General features: G+C 38.2%; 1 protein-coding gene across 1 annotated transcript in view; it reads right to left on the bottom strand.

Moving 5' to 3' along the window:
- Window positions 1-7,330: 7,330 nt before the first annotated feature.
- The window catches only part of fgf10 (fibroblast growth factor 10), a 72,196-nt gene continuing 56,133 nt past the window's right edge, over window positions 7,331-23,393 (bottom strand). Inside the window, 2 exon segments of the mRNA NM_001016169.2 lie at window positions 7,331-8,149; window positions 10,121-10,224. Coding sequence (NP_001016169.1) covers window positions 7,958-8,149; window positions 10,121-10,224 — 296 coding nt within the window. The 3' untranslated portion in view covers window positions 7,331-7,957.

Here is a 23,393-nt window from a genome sequence, read left to right as displayed (position 1 = left end):
ATCAATTGTTGAATAGCAGCACAATTTCCTTCTTTTGCTCCACTAAGCAGCTATAAATATTTTAGTGAGTCCTAATAGAGACTTCCACTGTTCCTTTCTAATCTTTTATTTGCTGCTAATTGTCAATCTTCAGTTGCTGCCACTTGAACCACAATCCATGGTCTTGACATTCGTTTTAACCTAATGTTCTCCCCCTTTCGCCTCTTCTGGCCCTTACTTTGCTCCTTTAGAGATTCTGTGCTTTGGAATCACATGACATTTTGCCCTTCATGCCCTCACCAATCCACAAACAGCTGAACTGAATGTTCATGTATATGGAAATGTCTCCCTGATTTCTCCTGCCTTTTCCATCTGTCTATAAAGGTTACATTCATACTCAATGGAACAATATTCCCTTACTAACAAACCTGCATCAATCTAATCCATTAAATAAATTATGAAAAAAAGAGATCATCTAAATATAAAATCTTCTTCTCTGAGAACTCCGACACTTAATTGATCTTTATCATGTCACATGCTTTAGGAATTTGCTGATCACTTCAAAGCCAATGTGGATTCTATTTGCCATGGCATTTAAGAGTACACAGGATTTCCTTTACTCTTTCCCCTTTGACCCTGATCAAAACTTGTTCAGTTCCTTTTGTTTAATGCTCTGTTCTGCCACTTTTCAGTTTCCCAACCTCTGCATTTGTCCTAATTTTATTAGCCCTGTCTTTATCCACCTCAGTTACCTAGTCCAAACATGTCCGATGGTAGGACAATTGGGTTAGCAGATCGCTCCACTTTCAGGGGTGGAGGTACTCCAATGAGGTTCTTACTAATGTTCAGTTTCAGTGTATATATTTGCAGCGTATATCGGTTATCTGTTAGATTTTGTGTGTAGAATGTACAGTATATTAGATATACACCAATTTCTTGTAGAGTGCTGCAAAATAATATGATATATATATATGTGTGTGTGTGTTAATAAAAAAATACTATTGCTCTCCTGTGGGAAAGTATCCAGAATGCTTGGGACTTGGGTTTTCCGGATAAGGTGTCTTTCCGTAATTTGGATCTCCATACCTTAAGTCTACTTAAAAAATTATTTAAACAGTAATTAAATCCAAAAGGATTGTTTTGGCTCCAATAAGGGGTAATTATATCTTAGTTGGGATCAAGTACAGGTACTGTTTTATTATTACAGAGAAAAGGGAATCATTTAACCATTAAATAAACCCAATAGGATTGTTCTGCCCCCAATAAGGGGTAATTATATCTTAGTTGGGATCAAGTACAGGTACTGTTTTATTATTACAGAGAAAAGGGAATCATTTAACCATTAAATAAACCCAATAGGGCTGTTCTGCCCCCAATAAGGGGTAATTATATCTTAGTTGGGATCAAGTACAGGTACTGTTTTATTATTACAGAGAAAAGGGAATCATTTAACCATTAAATAAACCCAATAGGGCTGTTCTGCCCCCAATAAGGGGTAATTATATCTTAGTTGGGATCAAGTACAGGTACTGTTTTATTATTACAGAGAAAAAGGAAATCATTTTTAAAAATGTGACTTATTTGATTAAAATGGAGTCTATGGGAGACGGCCTTTCCGTAATTTGGAACTTTCTGGATAACAGGTTTCCGGATAAGGGGTCCAATACCTGTAACTAGAAGTGCCGTAACTCACAAGGAGTTGGTACAGGGAATCAAACTAGGGTCTCTAGGGGCTGATCACCATTAGGACAACTCCTCCTACTACTTTTACTTACCCAGTTCAGTTTTCGGATGCAGACAGTACAGCATTTCCCCCTAGAATACCAGTGTAATTGCAACCATGCAGTAAGCTGCATACACCGCAATTGTGTCTGATGCATCCAAACCACATTCTTGTGGCAGCTCCAGGGTTCCCCCGCGTCACTAGACATTCTTGCGCGCTATTCATGAGAAGAAGTATGACAAACGAAATGAAGTGAAAACAATTCAGGAAGGGTGTTTGGACGCAAGTACTATTAATGAATGGCGTCAATATGTACAACATTTATATCAATTTAGGCACAACTGCACTTGCAGTTATGGTCATTAATGACCCTTGTTATCTTCTTGCTATGTTTTGTTGTAAGTCAAGATTGGATATATTACTAGTATAATTGCTCTTTAAAAACAATGTCCCCCTTTTCTTCAGTTTACTGTGTGGGTCAAGCTCATTTAATGCCACCCCAAGTCATGCCCAAATTCATGCACGCATACAGACATCCTACTCCCTGTGTAGTGCTCTGCACAGATGTTTCTACTTAGGTGTATGGTAGGCTATGCTTGTTTAGGCTTTTCTCCAAACCACAAACAAGGCTTTTAGTGGAGTGAAAGACACTGTGGCATTGGCTTAAAAGTCTCTCGGTGCTGTATTGATGTGTGCTTTCTTAGCATGAGGAATAGAAAGCCATACAGTCAAGGTGCAGGAATCTAGAGCAGAAAAAGATCCTAGTGAAGGCCCTTCTGGCTTTATTCAAGTAAGCTCTTTTGGTATATGGACTATCTGAGTAGAAAATGTCCTTTTCTCCAGAGTCTTGGACAAGTTAGGTCATAAGAAAACAAGTACGCCCCCAAGTACTGACTTTACAATGCTTGGTACGTATGGCATTTTTTTGCAGACTTTTTAACCCCCAGATCTTTGAACATTATAATTGTTTGTACATGAATAAAATGGTCAGCTTCAGTTATTCAGTTTCTAAAAGGCAGATGTTGTGCATCTTTCCATCATGGAATTTCAGCAACTATCTGGGCGCTGGTGTCCCACTTGCCTAAGCAAGCGCTCTGTCATTGGAATGATAGGTTTGATGATGAATATCAGAGGACCGGGACAGAAAACGAAGCCATAAACAGTAATAATAACGATACAAATTGTAGCCTCACAGCAACAGGTTTTTGGGTTTCTGGGGTCAGTGACTCCAATGACCTAATTGGAATTTTAAGTTTAAAGGAGAATGCAAGTGAAAATGTAAAAAGCATACTGCCCAATAGTCCTCCTATTGTTTAGTAAAAATGCCACACTTTTGGCTCACCTAATCAAATATTTACTCACTCACACTTACTTCATATTTTTTAGAACAGGCAGCCATCTCTAAAAAGGTATTCTCCCTTCCTTTCCCTCCTTGCTTCATACTGCACATGTGTTTCATTCCCTCCCCCCCTCCCCTCTGCCAGATCCGCTTCTGATTGGCTGGTGGGCATGTGTAGCTCAGAACAGGAGACAGGATCAAGTTACACACATGCTCAGAGAATAGGAAGGCTGCCGCTGGCACCTACAGGAAGGGGAGAGAGATTTCAGTGATGTCACTGTAGGCTTCACACTGCTGTAGGCTGCCAGCACCATATCTCAGAGAAGCAAGCAGGGATCTGGGAATTTAGATATGCAGTAAGTACTTAAAAAGAATGCCTTTAGACTTACTTTTAATTTTTATTAACCTTTCATTGTCCTTTAAGGGTGGAAAGAGGCAGAATAGGAGGAAATAATGGAAAACTATAAAAATGAAGACTAAAAATTGGTCAATCTATGACAAACTAAAGGTTAACTTAAAAAAACATAGCTGGGCCATGGATTTGTGGTAAACCTCTTGAATAAACCTCTAGAATAAAGAATAATCATTGGTTTAGGTGTGTAGTTGATACCTTAAATAAATGCATAAACTCAGTGGCCTTTTTTGGACTATAAGGTATATGGGGGGGGGGGAATATTGACTTTAACCACCTAATGTTACATAGCCACAGGTACACTCTGCTGAACCATGACAACATGGAGTCTAAGGACGTGGAATAAAACATCTCAAATAAACTTTGAAAGCTTGTGGATCCCCACACTCAGCTTTGTCTTCAAACAAGGCCAAGTAGGCACACAAACTAACACTCCGAGACGCACAGCAGAAAACAAAATATAGACATATAGACACCCTGTTTGTATGAAGCCTCAGATAGAGGATTTTTACAAAACACATTTCTGTGGGTTTTTTTTTACCCTTTGTCAAGTGACAGACAAGCAAATGAGACCTCAGATCTACCTCAGGCAGCAGCAGGACCAGAGGCACCCCTAGATGTTAGAGCATTAAATTATGACTGAATTACATTTCCTAGTAATTGGGTCAGTCTTATGAATCACATTATTATGACTTTAAAAATAATCATTTTTTTTAAAGAAAGGTAACTGTAAATATTATTTAATGGATTACACATTATAGTTGCCATTATCAGTTAAAATACAACTTATAAACAAAATATTCCATACTATTCCCAATCCTTCCCCCCCAGCATTAATTATCTGACTAACCCTTGGAATTAGTAATTGGTATTTTTCATTCATGATTCTTTTGGCCTCACCAGACATCAGATGGGGAACTCTTGTTTAGGATCAGACATTTATCTAATAGGGCACCCCAAGTCAGCGTTGGACTGGGCCAGACCTGAACCCCATGGGGTGCTCCTGCGATCCTTCGGTCTCCCATCCCCGATGCGCAGATAAGTTTAATTTAGGCACGCTCAGGGGAGGGGGTCGGAGGGTGTTGGGGGGCCCTGCAGGGGGTGGGGGTGAAGACGGTGGGGGCCGTTGGTGGGTGCAGGGGCCCCTGAGGCAGAAGCCCCAGTGGGCCCTGCACCCCCAGTCCGACTCTGCCCCAAGTTAACCCTATTTATACATATTTATAGGCAATATACCTCTGTCAGCCTTAGACACTATTGTAAGGCCAAAAAGCATGTGTTCTAGAGTTTTCCCATTCAAATCAATGGGAACTGTACAAGACAGCAAAACCATTAAGGCATTTTCAACCCTATAAAACCCTTTGGATAGCTCCAGGTCCCAAGCATTTTATCTCCCATGCTTATAAACATATATATTAATTCTTCTAAAGCAGGGATCCCCAACCTTTTATACCTGTGAGTCACATTTAAATGGAAAAAGTGTTGGAGAGCAACACAAGTATGAAAAAGGTTCCTGGTGGTGCCAATAAGAGCTATAATTGGCTATTTAATAGCCCCTATGTGGACTGGCAGCCTACAGAAGGCTCTGTGTGGCATTATATTGGATTTTTATGCAACCAACACTTGCCTCCAAGCCAAGAATTCAACAATGGGCATCTGCTTTGGGGCCACTGGGAGCAACATCCAAGGGGTTGGGGAGCAACATGTTGCTCACGAACCACTGGTTGGGGACCACTGTTCTAAAGCATAGTATATTCATATAAACATATAATGAATGATTAACTATACACTGAAAATCAGATTATGTTAAGAGTCAGCTTTATTGAGGAAGACAACACAATCTAACCATTTTGCAGTTTATGGGAAAGCTCCTTTTAAACAGCTAATACTTAAATAACAGATTTACATGGAAGTGCTCGTAAAAAGCATTAAATTCAAATAACTTATAAGACCACAAAAGACCAGTATTTCTAGAGGTTACAATTTAAGTAGAAAGTCTTTTCATTTGTACCAAAATATTTTCGAGCAATAAAAATAATCCATATTATTTTACAAGATCTGTAGTATCGGCCCATTCGTATCAGTTTTTGAATAAGAGAACATTGGACCATACTTTTATTCTTTGGTGGGACACGGCCTATAAGGCATATATTTTTGTCTAATGGAATACAAAGTGAGTGTGTGGCTTGGGTGATAGATGTATTAGGTTTTTTATCTGCTCTAACAAAAGGAACTTCATCAGACAAATTGTACTCGTTAACATGTACTGAGTTACAAGGAAATGAAAAAGATTTTGGGGGAGAATCTATTAAATATTGAAATATTTGAACCCCTTAGGTGCACTTTATTTTTGAGGCCAGAAAAAAAAAAAAGGATTGAGGCCAGAAAAAAAAAGGATTTTCACAGTCAAAATACAATGCATTGAAGGGTTTTAAATTAAAACATAAATGTCTGCTACAGATGGTGTAGGCTTCAGTAAAATTTGCTGTATGAAGACTCCAATTGGTCATTAACTGTTTTTTGGTCCAAATATTTACTTTTAAGATCAGAAATTTCAACATATATGGTACACATGGACAACTCCTTGGTGTAACATCTGGAGCACACCTCGGTGTAACATCTGGAACACACCTCGGTGTAACATCTGGAACACACATTGGTGTAACATCTGGAACACACATTGGTGCAACATCTGGAGAACACCTTGGTGCATCTTTTGGAGCACTCCTTGGTGCAACATCTGGAGCACTCCTTGGTGCATCATTTGGAGCACACCTTGGTGCATCATTTGGAACACTCCATGGTGTATCACTTGGAACACTCCTTGGTGCATCATTTGGAGCACTCCTTGGTGCATCATTTGGAGCACTCCTTGGTGCATCATTTGGAGCACTCCTTGGTGCATCATTTGGAGCACTCCTTGGTGCATCATTTGGAGCACTCCTTGGTGCAACATCTGAAGAACTTCTTGGTGCAACATTTCTTTAAAATGGAGAATGTCCTAAAGGCTATTCCATCTGTATGATTTCCCATTAGGTCATAAAGACAGAAATATATGTGGAATATATAAAATCATGACCAATCACGACCAAATGGCATTTACAAAAATAAACAAGTCTTCTTACTCTTATACTGGTCTGAGGTTTTGCATACAGTATGTAATCACAGGGTGTACATCATACATGTTATACCTCTGCAAGTGAGGCAAGGTTTTCATAAAGTCAGGGGTAAATAGTGTAGCAAGCTGTAAATATCAATCTGGTAGCTGTACTGTCCCAGGAAATGATTAAGATCTATCCACACTAGAATAACAATTATAATATTAGTGATAAGCTATTCATATAAAGGTGTTACATCATGAGCAGTTACACTAACAGACAAAGTGGGCCAAATTGCATAACATGTATATATCACAATGGCATTACCAAAGGTCTTCCACCCTCCTCCATTTACTTTAGGAAGACCACGTGATTTTTTTATTCATCTGGACCAACCCATTAGCTGAAGTCCTGCCACTCAAAAAGCAATCAGTGTACAATTTACCTGTGTTTTGTGTTGTCAGTTTTCCTCACCAACAAACTTTAATCAACAAATACCTCCCAAAGGTCTTGCCTTGAAGAGCTCACAAACACTGTTTATTTATGTTTTTTTTTTCCCAATGATATATTTGACTTTTATTTTATTTTTTTTATTCCAAACTCTTTCTTCTCATTAAAACGTAAAAAGTCTATCTATCCTTGAGTCATGTCCGACTGAAAATGAACCATAAGAGAAAAGGAATTTGTATGATAGTCAACGTGTTCTTGTGTTTTCAAGCCTAGACACATACTGTAGTATGATGCTGAAGCAGAGACATCTATCTATGAAAAGTGACATCATATTTTTTTTTTTTTTTGGAATTTTAGACAAACGATTTAAACACAGAAGACAGGTATCAAACATTCTATTAAATAAATAACTTACAAAGAAACAGAAAGAGATGAAGGTAAAAGTACACAGGCATACCATAATATTCATTTTTGTTAGAACAGTTTCAGTACGTTTATATTTCTTTAATCCTAACCATTCTTCACGTTGACTCTTCAAAAAAAAAAAAAAAATACATCGTCGATACTTTTGACCCAAGTGCTTCCAGTAAATTCTTACACGTCTCACTGCTCATTGGGAGCGCTGAAACTGAATGAGCCATGAAAGTCTTTGATTTGAAGAAGTAATCCATAAATAACTTTCCCAGTAGATCAATGATTTGATTGTCTTGTATCCATTAAATCGGACTGTACAAATATAATTCTATGTAACACAGGTACTGGCTGCTTTTCCTTCTCCATCTGGCCATAGTCACCACAAAGTCAATAAAAAAATGTCCTTCTAAAATCCAAGTAGGAACATCATCCATCATGGACCTCCCCCGTTAGAATCAAAGCAGGAGGCGAGTACACACTACGGGTTCTTGAAGAACAGTACTGAAGTATTTAATACAGAAATATGTCATTTCCTTCATCTGAGGTTATACGACAATTGGAAGAAAGTGAGCCGAAGTATTTTTCCGCCTTGTTTTTGGTCCTCTCTTTGGAATCCCTTTGCCATTTAGGGCCACAAACATTTGTCTCTCGTTATTCTTCCAGTTATGTGACGCATAGGTGTTGTAGCCATTCTCCTCTATCCTCTCTTTCAGCTTGCAGTCAATATTGAATTCTTTCTGTGGAAAACAGAAACAGCTGTTAGAAACAGGAAAGTAATTGCAAATTGAAATGCTACCGGTAAATCTCGCCGAACATTTAGCATAAATGAGTTGCTGCTCATTGGAAATGACTAGTATACAAAGATATATTACAGACTTCTTGAAACTGTCGAGGTGTTCCAAACGGAAAACAGATGCCAACCAGGATATAAAGGGATCCAAGTGCACCTAGGCCTTACCTGCTTCCTCCCGTTACACCCATGGTCTGCCCCAGCAACACTTCTGCTTCACCCATGCCCAAGCCCCATGGTGCTCTTCATGCAACAACTGTTGAGGTGTCCAGGGTCGGACTGGGCCCAGACCCTTCCCATTGCCGGCGCCCCCCCTCCTGACCGCTCCTCCCCTGATGCGTCAAATTTACGCGCTTGGGGGAGGACGTTGGGTGGGAGGCCCTGCAAGGGGGTTATGGGGGCCCCTGTAGGGGGGGTTAGGGGACACGCCCAGCTGGGGGCACCTGCAGGGCCCCTGGGACAGGAGCCCCGGTGGGCCCCTCAACCCCCAGTCCGACCCTGGAGGTGTCTGAGGAGTTTTGGTAAACTTCTATGCTTTTAAACAGCTTTATAACCCAACTAAAGCATGCCACATGTCTACATTAAGGGGTATATTTATCATGCTGTGTAAAAAGTGGGGTAAAACATTACCAGTGATGTTGCTCATAGCAGCCAATCAGATGCTTTTCTTTGATTTTCTAATTGTTGAAATCTAATTGCTGATTGGTTGCCGTGAACAACATCACCGGTAATGCTTCATTCCACTTTTTACAGAGCATGATAAATGCTAAGGGGCAAATTTATTATGCAGTGTAAAAAATGGCGAGAAAATTTGCCACACATCGCCAGGCTTTGCCGTGTAAAAACTGGCGTAATTTTTTTATGTCTTTTTTCTTCCACCGGAATTTACGTAAAATAATGGCATAAAATCTGGCATACGGACAGCAATCTTAATTTACTTTACACAGCTTTTTACACTGTTTTTTTGCGAATTCGTTTTACACAGCATAATAAATATGCCCCTTCTTTTCCATGATTACTCGAGGGTGGATAAAGTTCTTAGGAACCCCCCTGTAAAACACACAAAATGCTTATACAAGGAGATCATATTTTGAAGAATATTGTGGAGAATTCTCTAAAGTATTTTCATCTATATATAGAATGAAGAAAGGGGAGCTCAATGTGTCTGAGAAACAAATGCCTGTAGTAAGCCCTTGTATATACTGCTCCCCCAAATACAATAATAATTTATAATGTGTCTATATTGTATATTCATTCTACATAATGCAACCCTGAATATACAAGTTAGTTTATTGAAGCTATATACTGGCTTCTTTCTAGTCTTTAGTACTAAGTACATAAGGGCAGATCTAAGCATTCAGTGCAAGGGTAAGCTCATTGGATAAACATATTGTAGGGCCATATTGTGGAATGACCAGATCTGGTAGGTAAATCAGTAAATCTTTTAGGCTGCTGAGCATTACACATATTACTGATTTACTGAAGTTCAATTTGCAAATTTCTTTCTTGAAGCATATAGAGGCATGGGATCTGTTATCCAGAATGCACGGGAGCTGGGGTTTTCTGCATAAGGGGTCTTTCCGTAAATTGGATCTCCATACTTTGTCTACTAAAAAATAATTTAAACAGAAAATAACCACAATAGGATTGTATTGGCACCAATATGGATTCATATAGCTCCAATAAACTTTTAATCTTACAGAGAAAAGGGACATAAGTTTTACAAACTTAAATTATTTGATTAGAATGGCATCTATGGACGATGGCCTTCCTGTAATTCAGATGTCTCTGTATAATGGATCCTATACCGGTATAGATGCAAGTGCTGATACATGTGGTCTAAACTGTGTAATATTGGGCATTGTCTTCCAGATACTGGATTTACCCCAACCATTTGCTCGTTTAGATAGTTACTTACCGAACCGTAGATCTTTCCTCTCCTATTCATGGCTAAGTAATAATTGCTGTTAATGGCTTTCACTGCCACAACCCCCACGTCCACAGATGTTATCTCCAGTATACCTGAAAGAAAAATAAGGCAATGTTGATTTATTCTTTAAACATGAAACAATTATTGTAGTAACAAACATATCCAATATTTCAATTTCTAAGTGTAGAAAACCTAACTGCTAATTGGTTACTGAACTGGTCACACATAACCCCTAAATGATATATAATCATTTCTGAGACATTTTGCAATTGGTCTTCATTTTTCTTTCATTATTTGTGGTTTGTAAATTATTTAGCTTTTAGTTCAGCAACAGCAGTTTGGAATTTTAGCACCTATCTGGTTGCTAGGGTTCAAATTACCTAGCAAACAGGCAGTAGTTTAAATTAAAAGCTGGAAAATGAGTAGGAGAGAGACCGAATAGAAAGATAAGCAATAAAAAGTAACAATAACAAAAAATATCAGCCTCACAATGGTAGCGGCTGGGATCAGTGACCCCCATTTGAAAGCTGAAAGAGTCAGAAAGATAAAACAGGAAGACCAAGTAAAAAGCTACTAAGAATTGGACATTCTATAACATATATGTACGTTAATGGTGAACCACCCATATAAGTCTATGGAAAATGTTGAAAGAAGGATTAAGCACAACTACAAAACCAATCTACATGGCGCATTCAGACTGCAGTGCTCCTGAATAGGCACATTTAAGGGCCTATTACCCTTCCATCTAGATTGTAAGCTCTACGGGGCAGGGACCTCCATCCTCTTGTCTCTGACTCTTAACTTATTGCAGCTGTACCTTGTATTTATTGTTATACTTTGTATTTATCTATTATTATTTTAATAACGCACATTTTACAAGATTTTTTTACACAGTGAAGTCTGGCGATATGTGGCGAATTTTGCCACACAATAAATCTGCCCCTTAGTCCAGTTCTCATCCAGGAACTAAAGGAAATTAATTAAAAATGAAAGGTTTACAAAGGCTGAATGGGTGAGAGATGCACAAACCATAAGGATTATGGGGAATAATAAAAAATCCAAACATACAGAAGTTTGCAAGCCTACCCTTGCCCTTTTTCCTGCCATTTGAATGGGCCAATTCCATATGTTAAATGCAGTCGGTAAAGTGTACGTAGGCAAAGGTGTCAACCCCCATTCTCCTTTCTCTGCCCAAGCTGGGAACATTCATGTAAAAGCAGTGTCGGACTGGCCCACCAGGATACCAGGAAAACTCCCGGTGGGCCCAGGTGTAAGTGGATCATTTGGCCTGTTTCATGGTCATTCCCTATTTCTGAATGGGAAGAAAGAGTAGAAATAGATAGAAGGATAGATGCTAGCATGTAAATAAAAGAGACTGGGAGAATAAAGAGGTTGGGTGAGGAAAGGAGGAAAAATAGTTTGTAAAGTGGGCCTAAGTTCTAAGTATATCTGTAGTAATTCAGAACTGAGAAAGCCAGCTGGATAACTGGCAAGACGTCTTCAAGAAAAACACAGCAAGTTCAGTTGATTTGACTTATTACTAAAAATATACCATGACCTGGATGAATGAGAACCTTCACAAACACCTAGGGTCAAAGGATTTCTGGTGGGCCCCTGGGTTCCCAGTCCGACACTGTGTAAAAGACTTAAATGGGTTGACAAGTGATTGATAAAGTGGTGGAATAATATAAAAACTGGGGGCAGGTGTATGTGAGATATAAAGAGGGGCAGGTAAATGGCACTTGTGGGCACACATATGTAAGCAAGTACTTTAGCCGTCTCCTTTATTCCAGATGTTTTGGTGCAGGAGAAGGAGGGGGCCCATTTGCCTCTAGCTACACTCCTGCAAACCCCCAAATAAAGCTGCTTAATTATAATTTCCTGCCACTCAAAAGTATTTTTCTATAAATTCAGGCACTTTTAGATTTGTTTGCAGTGAATGGGCACAAGTCTAAAGGTCAATATCCGATGTCTTTAGCACATATTCCCCAGAGCAGAAATAATGATGCTGGCAGCCATTGCTGCGTAATGTGTGCAGGTGCGCCACAAACCATGTCCCGTTGGCAAATATTTTAAAAGCAATCGTTAAAAGTAATAACAAGTTGTGCCGGCTATTGGAAAAACTGACGAAAACGGCTTTGCGTGGAATTTTACACATCGTTAAACTACAGACAAAGTCATATTTGTGAAATATCAAGAGTTAAGGCAAAGCTAAGCAGCGTATCAGAACGAGATGGGGAAATACAGTCGTAATCTGATGGAGAAAGCGTCTTTGTCTTCTTTTACTCTTTAACAATATAAAACAACGTTATATTATATTGTTTTCTGGGCTTATTTTATGCCGTGCCAGCCGGAAAGGCTGCAGTGTGTGGGGTAGAGCAGAACTATTTTCAAATGATGTTGAAATTAAAATGGCAGAAAATGTATGACTTTTTTCATTTTCATCTGTTGTTTAGAAAGAAAAATGTTTTGATTTTCCACATGACATTTAATTTTCCCTTTCAGTGCGGCTGAAACCTGCATCAGATTTATTGTGATTTGTGCGTTGGACACGAGAGGAAAACCGAAAAGTTCTGTAAAACCCCAAAGCAAACTTTGCATATATTTTTGGAAACAGCGGAAGATGTTTCTGTTTACAAAACGGCTTTTAACTATGAAACCAAACTAGTCACGGGGCACGAACAACAATGGAACCACACATATTGAAAAAAATAACATGTATAATACTGTATATACACCTGATATTCAATAAATGGTGTCCGTAAATTGGTTTTGTTTTTTGGTGCTGTTTTGATTTTGTTTATAGGAATGTTTTTTAAAAGAAATCTGAAACATGTTATTTGACAAACAGGGTGTTTTATTGCGCTTGGGAAAAAGTCTAAAATGCTTCACGTTGTTAGTGGTCACTTCCCAGTGAGTACAAGTTAAATGATGGTCTCCCCAGACTATAGTTGGTGCACCAAAATTGTGGCAATTCCTATTCTTGTTACTGTGAAAGATTGTGGGCGCCATCAGTTTAAGGCAGTGGGGCTGGACCCCTAGGCAGCTTCAAAGGCTTTTCTGGGGGGGCACAACATAGTTACATAGTTACAAAGGGTTGAAAAAAGACCAGAGTCCATCAAGTTCAACCCTTCCAAGTAAACCCAGCACACACAACCTATACTTACCAATCTATACACTCACATACATAAACTATATATACAACCAGTAATACTAACTGTAGATATTAGTATCACAATAGCCTTGGATATTCTGCTTGTTCAAGAACTCATCCAGGCCCCTCTTATAGGCATTAACAGAATCTGCCATTACCCCATCACTAGGAAGGGCATTCCCCAACCTCACTGCCCTCACCGTGAGAAACCCCCTACCCAACATCCCCCGACAGGGCATTCCACAACCTCACTGCCCTCACCATGAGGAACCACCTACGCTGTTTCAAATGGAAGCTCCGTTCCTCTAATCTAAAGGGGTGACCTCTGAAAGCCAACTAGAGACAGATTTTAGGAGCATGTCTATTTGCTTTTCTTTAATACTCCTGGAACCCCACCTTGAAGAGAATTTGAGGTTACCACTTCTTTGATATCCTAGACTGCGATGAGCAAATTTTTTTGCCAGTCATGGATCCGCAGTAAATTGAAATATAAAAACTTATGTGAAAATTTGCTGCAGAATAAATTTGCTGCTTGTCAAAAAAAGTCATGGTCGCCTCAAATTGGGTGCGGTCGCATCAAAATAGGCGTGGTTGGGTCAAAATGGGTGCGATCGCATCAACAAAGACGCACGCGTAAAAAAAAAAAAAGATGCAGGCAACAACAACAAAAAAAGACGTGGACAACAAAAATGTTGTACAACAAACACATTTCATGGATTTTCTGTCATTTCGTGAATTTGCCTGTTGTTTCACGAATTTTACGGCGAAACTGGGCAGATTCGCTCATCACTAATCCTAGATATTCTTGGAAGTATGGGTGAATGGCTGATTCAGTAATATTTTCATATGTTTACCACTTTGGTATGAGATAAGCGAAGTCCTGGAAAGATTTTGAGCTTCAAATACAGTGATCCCCAACCAGTGGCTCAGGGGCAACATGTTGCTTACAACCCCTTGGATTTTGCTCCCAGTGCCCCCAAACCAGGGAGTTTATTCCTGACTTGGGGGCAAGTTTTGGTTGTATAAAAACCCTATGTTATGCCAAACAGAACCTTCTGTAGGCTGCCAGTCCTCATAGGGGCTATCAAATAGCCAATCATAGCTCTTATTTGACAACCCCCTGAACTATTGTGATGCTTGTGTTGCTCTCCAAAACCTTTTCCATTTGAATGTGACTCACACGTACAGAAGGTTGGGGACTGCTGCTCAAATAGGTGGTTTGAACTGGTGGTTTAAGATTTAGCACACATGGCCTTAATATAATATCAGATGCAACCCATACTGAAAAGTTTGTTTCCCATTCAAGAAAATGTGATGGTAAAAATAAAAAAATGTGAGAAATTAGTTAAATGTAAGAAATTGTCACAATGACTCACATATGAGATTTAGTGAGAAAAATAAAGCTAGATTTTGCTACATTTTCCCCAAGTGCAAGTTGTAAAGATTCCCCACATTTTTTATTTCTGTTTTGCCAGAACACTTTTTTTAAAAAAAAACAAGAGGGGGCTGTTTCTGTGCACCTTTCTATGACTTTTCTGAGACTTTTTTTGTGCTTTTTCACTTTGGATTTTTTGATAAATGTCTGACATTCGTGGCAATTAGTTTATTTGTAGTTTCATAAAACAAGATACATTCGAGTGTTAGTAAGTCCGCCCCTAAGTTGTCAAATTCTATCATTCATATTTTTGAGATTTTTTCAGAAAACTTGAGTTCACAAATATCTGAATTTGCAACTTAAACACAGATGTTTACCAGGTTTTAGTTGTCAAATTGTATTACTCACATTTTTGAGATTTTTTTCTGCAAGTTTTTGCTGCAATTTCCTCAAATAATGACAAAAATGCAATTTTGATTTTAAATCTGTCTCTGAATGTGTCAATCAGTGAACGATTGTTGAACAATCAGACAAAATACTGAGATTTAGTGGGGCATGTGCTAATGCTCGCTTTTTTTTGTTTCAGTTTTTTTTTTATGCCGAAAGCTGTTTTTTGTCTAAAAATTTTTGAAATTGTTGCAATTTATTATGTGACAAACCCGTGACAATTCTGAATGCAAAAATCACCAGCTAAAACTTGTAGATCAAGTAGAATCAATGGCAGATGTCTCTTTTACAATTGGATGATCTTTCTTTTGCTTGTTTTCTGGGTTTTTTTTAAACTGGCTTTTTTGCGACAATACGAAAAAGTTGTGTTTCTTTCACAACTTTTTTTTGTTTCTGCTTTTTCAATTTGGATTTTTTAAAAAAAAATGATTGCCATTCGTGAAAATAAGTTTAGCCATGGTTTTAAAAAGACAAAACATAAATACGCAAAAATCCGAATGTCAATAAAGGTGTGATGTTTCCCACTAATACTTGGAATATATTGTTGGTACTTATTGCATTTTTCTTATCCAGTGAGCCATGGTGTGATTTCCACTGATTTCATGCGCCATAAAATAGTCCGTGTTTCTAAATTTCTTCTCTTTGTAGATAATGGGAACAAGAGGCTTTATAGCGGGTGTGAGTCACAGGAAGAATTGGGTTTCTGGGAGATCACGGTTATTCCCAGCAACTCCCATTATCTGTAACAGGAAGCGATTTGAGACCATTTTTGCCAAGTTTAAAGAACACAAATATTATTTAACTCCCATGTTTCCTTGCATTAATAGCTACCATATTTTGTTTTATGAGCTGAGATGTAGCTTTACCCTGATTTCTGCAACATAAATGGCACAACGAGGGTTTCATATTATAAAACATTATCTTAAGGATAAGGAATCTTTCTGTAATTTAGATCTCCATACCTTAAAGCTGGCCATACACGTGGCGATCTGACGATGTTTCGTGCGACCATCGGTCGCACGAAACATCGTCAGATGTGCCACACACCATTCAGGGCTGAATCGGCAGGTAAGGAGGTAGAAACAATAGGATTTCTACCTCCTTCTGCCGATTCAGCTCTGAAGGGAGATTTTGATCAGGTGCCTTCTATGGCGCCCGATCAAAATTTTCCAACTGGTCCGATCGGCGAGTCGGCCGATATCAGCAGCTTCCTGCGATATCGGTCGACTCGCCGACATACCATACACGCACCGAATATCGTACGAAACGAGGTTTCGTACGATATTATCGGTGCGTGTATGGCCACCTTAAGTCTGCTAAAAATCATTCAAATATTGAATACACCCTATAGGCTTGTTTTGCCTCCAATAAGGATTAATTATATCTTAGTTGGGATCAAGTACAGGTACTGTTTTATTATTACAGAGAAAAGGGAATCATTTAACCATGAAATAAACCCAATAGGGCTGTTTTGCCCCAATAAGGGGTAATTATATCTTAGTTGGGATCAAGTACAGGTACTGTTTTATTATTACAGAGAAAAGGGAATCATTTAACCATGAAATAAACCCAATAGGGCTGTTCTGCCCCCAATAAGGGGTAATTATATCTTAGTTGGGATCAAGTACAGGTACTGTTTTATTATTACAGAGAAAAGGGAATCATTTAACCATGAAATAAACCCAATAGAGCTGTTCTGCCCCCAATTAGGGGTAATTATATCTTAGTTGGGATCAAGTACAGGTACTGTTTTATTATTACAGAGAAAAGGGAATCATTTTTAAAAATTTTAATTATTTGCTTATAATGGAGTCTATGGGAGATGGCCTTTCTGTAACTTTCTGGATAAAGGGTTTCCGGATAAGGGACCCCATTCCTGTATATCCACTTAAAATTACAAATATGACAGTCTATGGAGGTGGGAGGAATGGAAAGAAGAGAAGGCAATAAACTTAGTTCCAAATATCTGTGATATTGCCCATAAGAACCAGAAAATCTCAAGAGTAAAAATTAAAATTAGGTAATAGATCTGACACTATAAAATGTTGAATAATGGTATTAGTTCAGCTCCTCTAAAATAAGCCTTTGAGAATGTTCATCCAGTGGCCTAACTAATCTTCAGAGGGCACAGAGTAAATCCCACTCCCTGCCCGCTCTCCTACCCGGTGTGGAGCGGAGATTTATATGCAGAAATGGAGGAAGGAGACCCCGCGTTCCAGGCCCCTGTGATCACCAGGTCTGCTTCCAATATTGTCACTGTCTTTATCGTAACCTTTGTTGCTTCTTGCACACCTCCTTCCATTACTGACTTACTCACTGATCTGTCCTGGCCACACCCAGTTAAACCTAGTCACAAATCTCCACCCACTTTCTGATGAAACCTCTGCCTTTTCAAATTCATGAAAACCATTCTGAAAAACATGTCAGCTATTATATAAAGGAAATATAGAAGAAACCAGAGCAAATGATCCAATTTACAAATGGATTAAATGTAGTGATGAGCGAATATTTTCACCAGGCATGGATTCTCAGTGAATTTCTGCATTTCAAGTGAATTTCTGCATTTCGCCATTGGCGAATTGTTTTGCGAGACTTCCATGAAAATTCACCACGGAAAAATGCATTGCACAGAATTTTTGTATTTTTTTATCGCGCATCAAATTGGACGGGTTCATGTCAAATAAGGGTGTGGTTGCGTCAAATCGGGCGCGTAAAAAATGGGTGTGGTTGCGTCAAAAATGGACATAATCACGTCAAAATTGCCCGCGGCCGCGTCAAAAAAGCACTGGCGACAAAAAATGGATGCTGGCAACAAAAAAAATAGACACGGGTGAAAAAAAAGATGCAGGCGACAGAAAAATTTGTGCGACAAATGCGTTTTGCACTATGGCAAAGCGAAACGGGACAGATTCGCTCATCACTAACTGAATGTTTTTATCTAAATAAATCAAGTTGGATTCTTGTTTTGAGTAAGGATACAAACAGGGGCGCGTGCAGACTCTGCAACTACTGGAGGGCCCAGGAGGTAGAAGGGGCTCGTAATATGTCCCATATCATTTTATGAAAATTATCTGATTTTCAAAATTTGGTTTGCTCTAACATTTTTTGTTGAGGGGCTCAGTCCTTTCATTAACACCAACAGATACAAAAACTGCACTGTGTGTTAGTGCATATGTTATCCTCCTCTATAGCATAACGATAAGGCACCGCCTGACAAGTATTGTGGTATAAATATACCAAACATACCAATTCTTACAGCTGCATGGAAAAATGAACGACAAAGGCTGATACATGCCATGAATCTATTCATCGTCAAAGCCATTTTTATTTTTTAAATGGACTGGATACATATAACCCACAACAAGGAACATCCTAAAATCAAATTCAACCAAGTATAGTCAACTTTTTCAACCAGACGTAAGTTGAATGTGATTTGTTTTTACCGCTTTGGTGCATGAATAAAGAAAGTGGGCCCTTTGGATTGTCTGTATAGTTAAAGAGATTCAGTTGTCATAATAAAAAAGTGTTTACTTAAGTGCATAAAGGAATAGGATTCTGCACTGCTGCCAATGAAGGGCTGTTGTTATTTAGCTATAAGGGTGGTAGAGATAACAGTTTGGGCTGTGGCCGTACAAACATACCAAATAAATCTATATTAGAGATGATAAAACAGCACAGATAAAGCTTGAATAATAAAATATTACATTATAGAGTATGGGGTCATTATGTCACTTCAAGAATCCATTTCCTATAACACATATGACAAAAATATATTGAAGGTTGGTGTTTGAAGGAGGGGAGGTTTTTTTTTTACCCTAGAGATCAGCTAGCTAATAGAACCATGCCAAATGGATAAAAAAGTTTACACTGGGGGGGGGGGGGGATATAAAAACTGTAAATAGGGTTCTATTTCATTCCCCATATAGATTGTAAGCTCTACGGGGAAGGGACCTTCAACCTCTTGTGTCTTTGAATCTTATATTATTGCAACTGTATCTTGTATTTATTTGTGTTTATTGTAATACTTTGTATTTATCTGTTATCTTAATAACCCCCTGTTTGTATTAATGTATTCTACTGTACAGCGCTGCGTACATAAGTAGCACTTTATAAATAAAGTTATACATACATATACATACGTACATGGTGTAATGATCATCAAATTAAATTTAAACAGGGTAGTTCAATTATATTGCATTTTATTAATCAGCTGTAAAAGTCATTAGGCTATTTTTCCTCTTCATTCTGTGTCAGGTAATAAAACTTAAAGGGGAAGTAGGTCTGTCAGGTGGAAGGAAGTCAAAAATATTCTATGTCCGAACAACGCCCCAAAAATTCAGGTGCATTGCTTCAACAGCCAAGTCACCTAAACAGCAGCTCCTCACATCTGTTTCAAGTTCCTTTTTGTAACACCTGCCTTAAGTAATTCCCCTTGAAATGGTATATAAATTAGAAGTGTTTCAGACGTCTTCCTCCCAACGAACAGATAAGACTCGAGAGAAGCTCGTAGGGAGGGGGTCAAACGTTGCCTTTGAACATAAAAAGTTCTCAAGCCCTGAGATGACTGGAAATCACCTGTAGGTACATATCCCATTTATTAGGTGAGGGGTACGGAGTGTTGTTGTCAATACTTCATTTCCCAGGGTTATTGTCAGGCTCTTTTCTATTATTTCTAAACCGCTAGCTAACGGAATCTCTTACATCCCAAGGAAAACATAAATAGCCCACCCCCATCTCATCAGCAGTGTGCCCTCAGGTAGTTAACCGTGTCAAACAGATTCAAACAAACCGAGCTTCTATTAGACTGAAGCAGATGAAGAAGTAGGATATTTATTTTGCAGACATATTTCACCGTCCCTTTGTTGTGATACACAACGCATTTTAACCGAACGCCTGCCAGACATGCCTAAATCCGAACTGCTTCCCAAATTATTTCTTCATGAAGAATTAAAGCCAGCTGTTAACAGCGCAGTCGACTAAGAAGAAATATTAATTATCTGTTGAATCTGGAGCAGATTAGATTGAAATAATTGTATTCTGTCCCGTAACATAAACATTTTTTTTTTCTTTTGCTGGAGGTCTGCAATGCATGCTGATTTCATAAACAGTCATTCAACACATCATCAGAGCCAGATAAAAACTCCAAACCTGCAAACATACTTAAAAGGCTATAAAACACTACGGTCGTCATCTTACACCTCGGCAAATCTATTACCGTCACGTGGGTTTTTCAGGGAAATGGTAGTTGTTGTGCGGTAAAATCACATAGTTTAGTGTCAGAAGAATGTCTAGACTCACACTGAGATCTTGCTTTTTGTGTGAACATCGTTGGGTTTCACCTTAAATTGATAAGAAACGAATAAACATACATAGGCTCGAAGAGACGAAAATAAATATATTTAAACAATGAGAAACATAGTTTATTTATATATATGTATTTCATTTGTGAATATGTCTATATTTATAGTATATGATTATATATAGTGATAAGTGAATCTGTCCCGTTTCGCCGAAAAATTTGCAACTCTTTGAAAAGATTCGGGAAAATGTTGCAACGTTTTTTTTGCCCGTTTCGTAGAATAATCTGCCACAAATCCGCCGCCGCAAATCCATGCCTGGCTAATTATTTCACCCATCACTAATTATATATATTTATGTACATTATAATACAGGTATGGGATCCCTTAGCTGGAAACCCGTTATCCAGAAAGTTCCGAATTACGGAAAGGCCGTCTCCCGTAGACTCCATTATAAGCAAATAATTCTAATTTCTGAAAATGATTTCCTTTTTCTCCATAATTATTAAACAGTACCTGTACATGATTCCAACTAAGATATAATTACCCCTTATTGGGGGCAGAACAGCCCTATTGGGTTTATTTCATGGTTAAATGATTCCCTTTTCTCTGTAATAATAAAACAGTACCTGTACTTGATCCCAACTAAGATATAATTACCCCTTATTGGGGGCAGAACAGCCCTATTGGGTTTATTTAATGGTTAAATGATTCCCTTTTCTCTGTAATAATAAAACAGTACCTGTACTTGATCCCAACTAAGATATAATTACCCCTTATTGGAGGCAGAACAGTCCTATTGGGTTTATTTAATGGTTAAATGATTCCCTTTTCTCTGTAATAATAAAACAGTACCTGTACTTGATCCCAACTAAGATATAATTAATCCTTATTGGGGGCAGAACAGTCCTATTGGGTTTATTTCATGGTTAAATGATTCCCTTTTCTCTGTAATAATAAAACAGTACCTGTACTTGATCCCAACTAAGATATAATTACCCCTTATTGGGGGCAGAACAGCCCTATTGGGTTTATTCAATAGTTAAATGATTTTTAGCAGATGTGATTTGGATCTCCTTCCAAATTATGGAAAGATCCCTTATCCGGAAAACCCCAGGTCCCGAGCATTCTGGATAACAGATCCCATACCTGTATATATCTTATGTTCATATTTAATTTATTTTTTTATATTTACTATTATATTGTCATAATTATATATTTATATTTAATTACATATATATATATTTGTTATATATTCTATTATTTTTATTCACATATATATCTCTATATATATATCTATATATATATATAGAGAGAGAGAGATATTTAATTTGTTGTTATATCATATGATTATATTATTTACATATTTATATTTTATATATTATTTACACTAAACAGAAGAAAATACAAATGTATAACATTTAAAAGCTTATACATAAAAAATAATAATAAATAAAACATACATTTTTGTAGGAATCTCATATACAAAATAACACTCTTTATTTCAGTTCCTACATTCTTCAAATAATTTCATTTTTTTTTTCTAAATACATTTTTTTTTTTTGTTCAAGGTATGGAGTGAGTCATGATTAAGTCAGACAGATGTTTAGGTATGATTCACAATGGAATGTATGTACAATGTTACAGATTTGCTAAGCTCTTTATTGGAAAAATAAGAAAACATTGAGGAGCTAGCTTCTTTTTACCCGCTCGGCTGAACAGTTTCAATCTATAAGTCATGTTCAAATGGTAGAATTTTGATTTTTCTACAGAAAATACAAGAAATACCACAGAGGATTTCATGCCCAGATATAATATTCTCACAGGGATAGGGTTAGAATGATTTATTGGAAATCCAGCTCAAGAATTCTGGACCACCCTTGGGAATGGGAATGCCAAGCGGAGTGATAGAAAGATTTCTACTCCAATAAATGATGACGTGCCTCTTGGTGAATCTAGGTGCAAAAAGTGATGTTCAAAAGGAATTTTAATTCAGAATGAAGGTCAATAATTGTGAATAATTGCAAGTTACGCCAATTAACATTGCTAATCTAATTGCTAGTTCCTGTAGCATTGCCTAGACCGCCTGTGGCCATGCATAATTACGTCTGAATCTGTTTTAGACTTCCCATTAATCAAGTCCCTGTTTTACCTGATCAGGTCAAAGCACAATGTCACCGTTCTCTCATGATACTTCTTTCTGAGAAGATCACGGCGATGTAAATATTCTCTTCAGGACCATTAAGAACTTAGAATATATGAGGCTGGGTGTCATTTATGTGTGTCATCATTATGAGACATGTGCTCAAACATGATGTCACAATAGAGGAGTAGTGATGAGCGAATCTGTTCCATTTCGCTTCGCCGAAAAATTCGCGAATCTTTCAAAAGATCCGCGAAACGGCGAAAAATTCGCGAAACGGGCAAAATGTCGTGCGACCAAAGAAATTGTTGCCCGTGACTAATCTTTTGTCGCCCGCAGCTATTATTTTGTCGCGCGGCTATTGTTTCGTCGCCCGCGGCTATTATTTTGTCGCGCGGCTATTGTTTCGTCGCCCGCAGCTATTGTTTTGTCGCACGGCTATTATTTTGTCGCCCGCGGCTATTATTTTGTTGCGTGGATATTATTTCGTCGCACAGCTATTATTTTGTCGCGCGGCTATTCTTTTGATGCCGGCGACAATTTTTGGACGTGCGGCGAATTTTTCCACGGCGAATTTTTTCAGTCGTTTCACGAAACAATCCACCAATGGCGAAACCCGGAAATTCGCCGCGAATCCATGCATGGCGAAACATTTCGCCCATCACTATAGAGGAGTGGAAAGAATGACATTGCAAAAACCCAACACTGAAGGAAGTGCCTCAAACCAGGATATAAATATATATATAATTATGCAACACTGGCGACTTCTAAACATGGGCATATTGGATGAAGATTCCAGACAAGAAGACTAGTGCCCCATTTGACCAACAAAGTGGTACATCATG

The sequence above is a fragment of the Xenopus tropicalis genome, chromosome 1 (genome assembly GCF_000004195.4).
Source record: "Xenopus tropicalis strain Nigerian chromosome 1, UCB_Xtro_10.0, whole genome shotgun sequence".
Classification (NCBI taxonomy): Eukaryota; Metazoa; Chordata; class Amphibia; order Anura; family Pipidae; genus Xenopus; species Xenopus tropicalis.
Note: the sequence above shows the minus strand (reverse complement) of the source record. Positions and strands in the feature narration are given on the sequence as shown.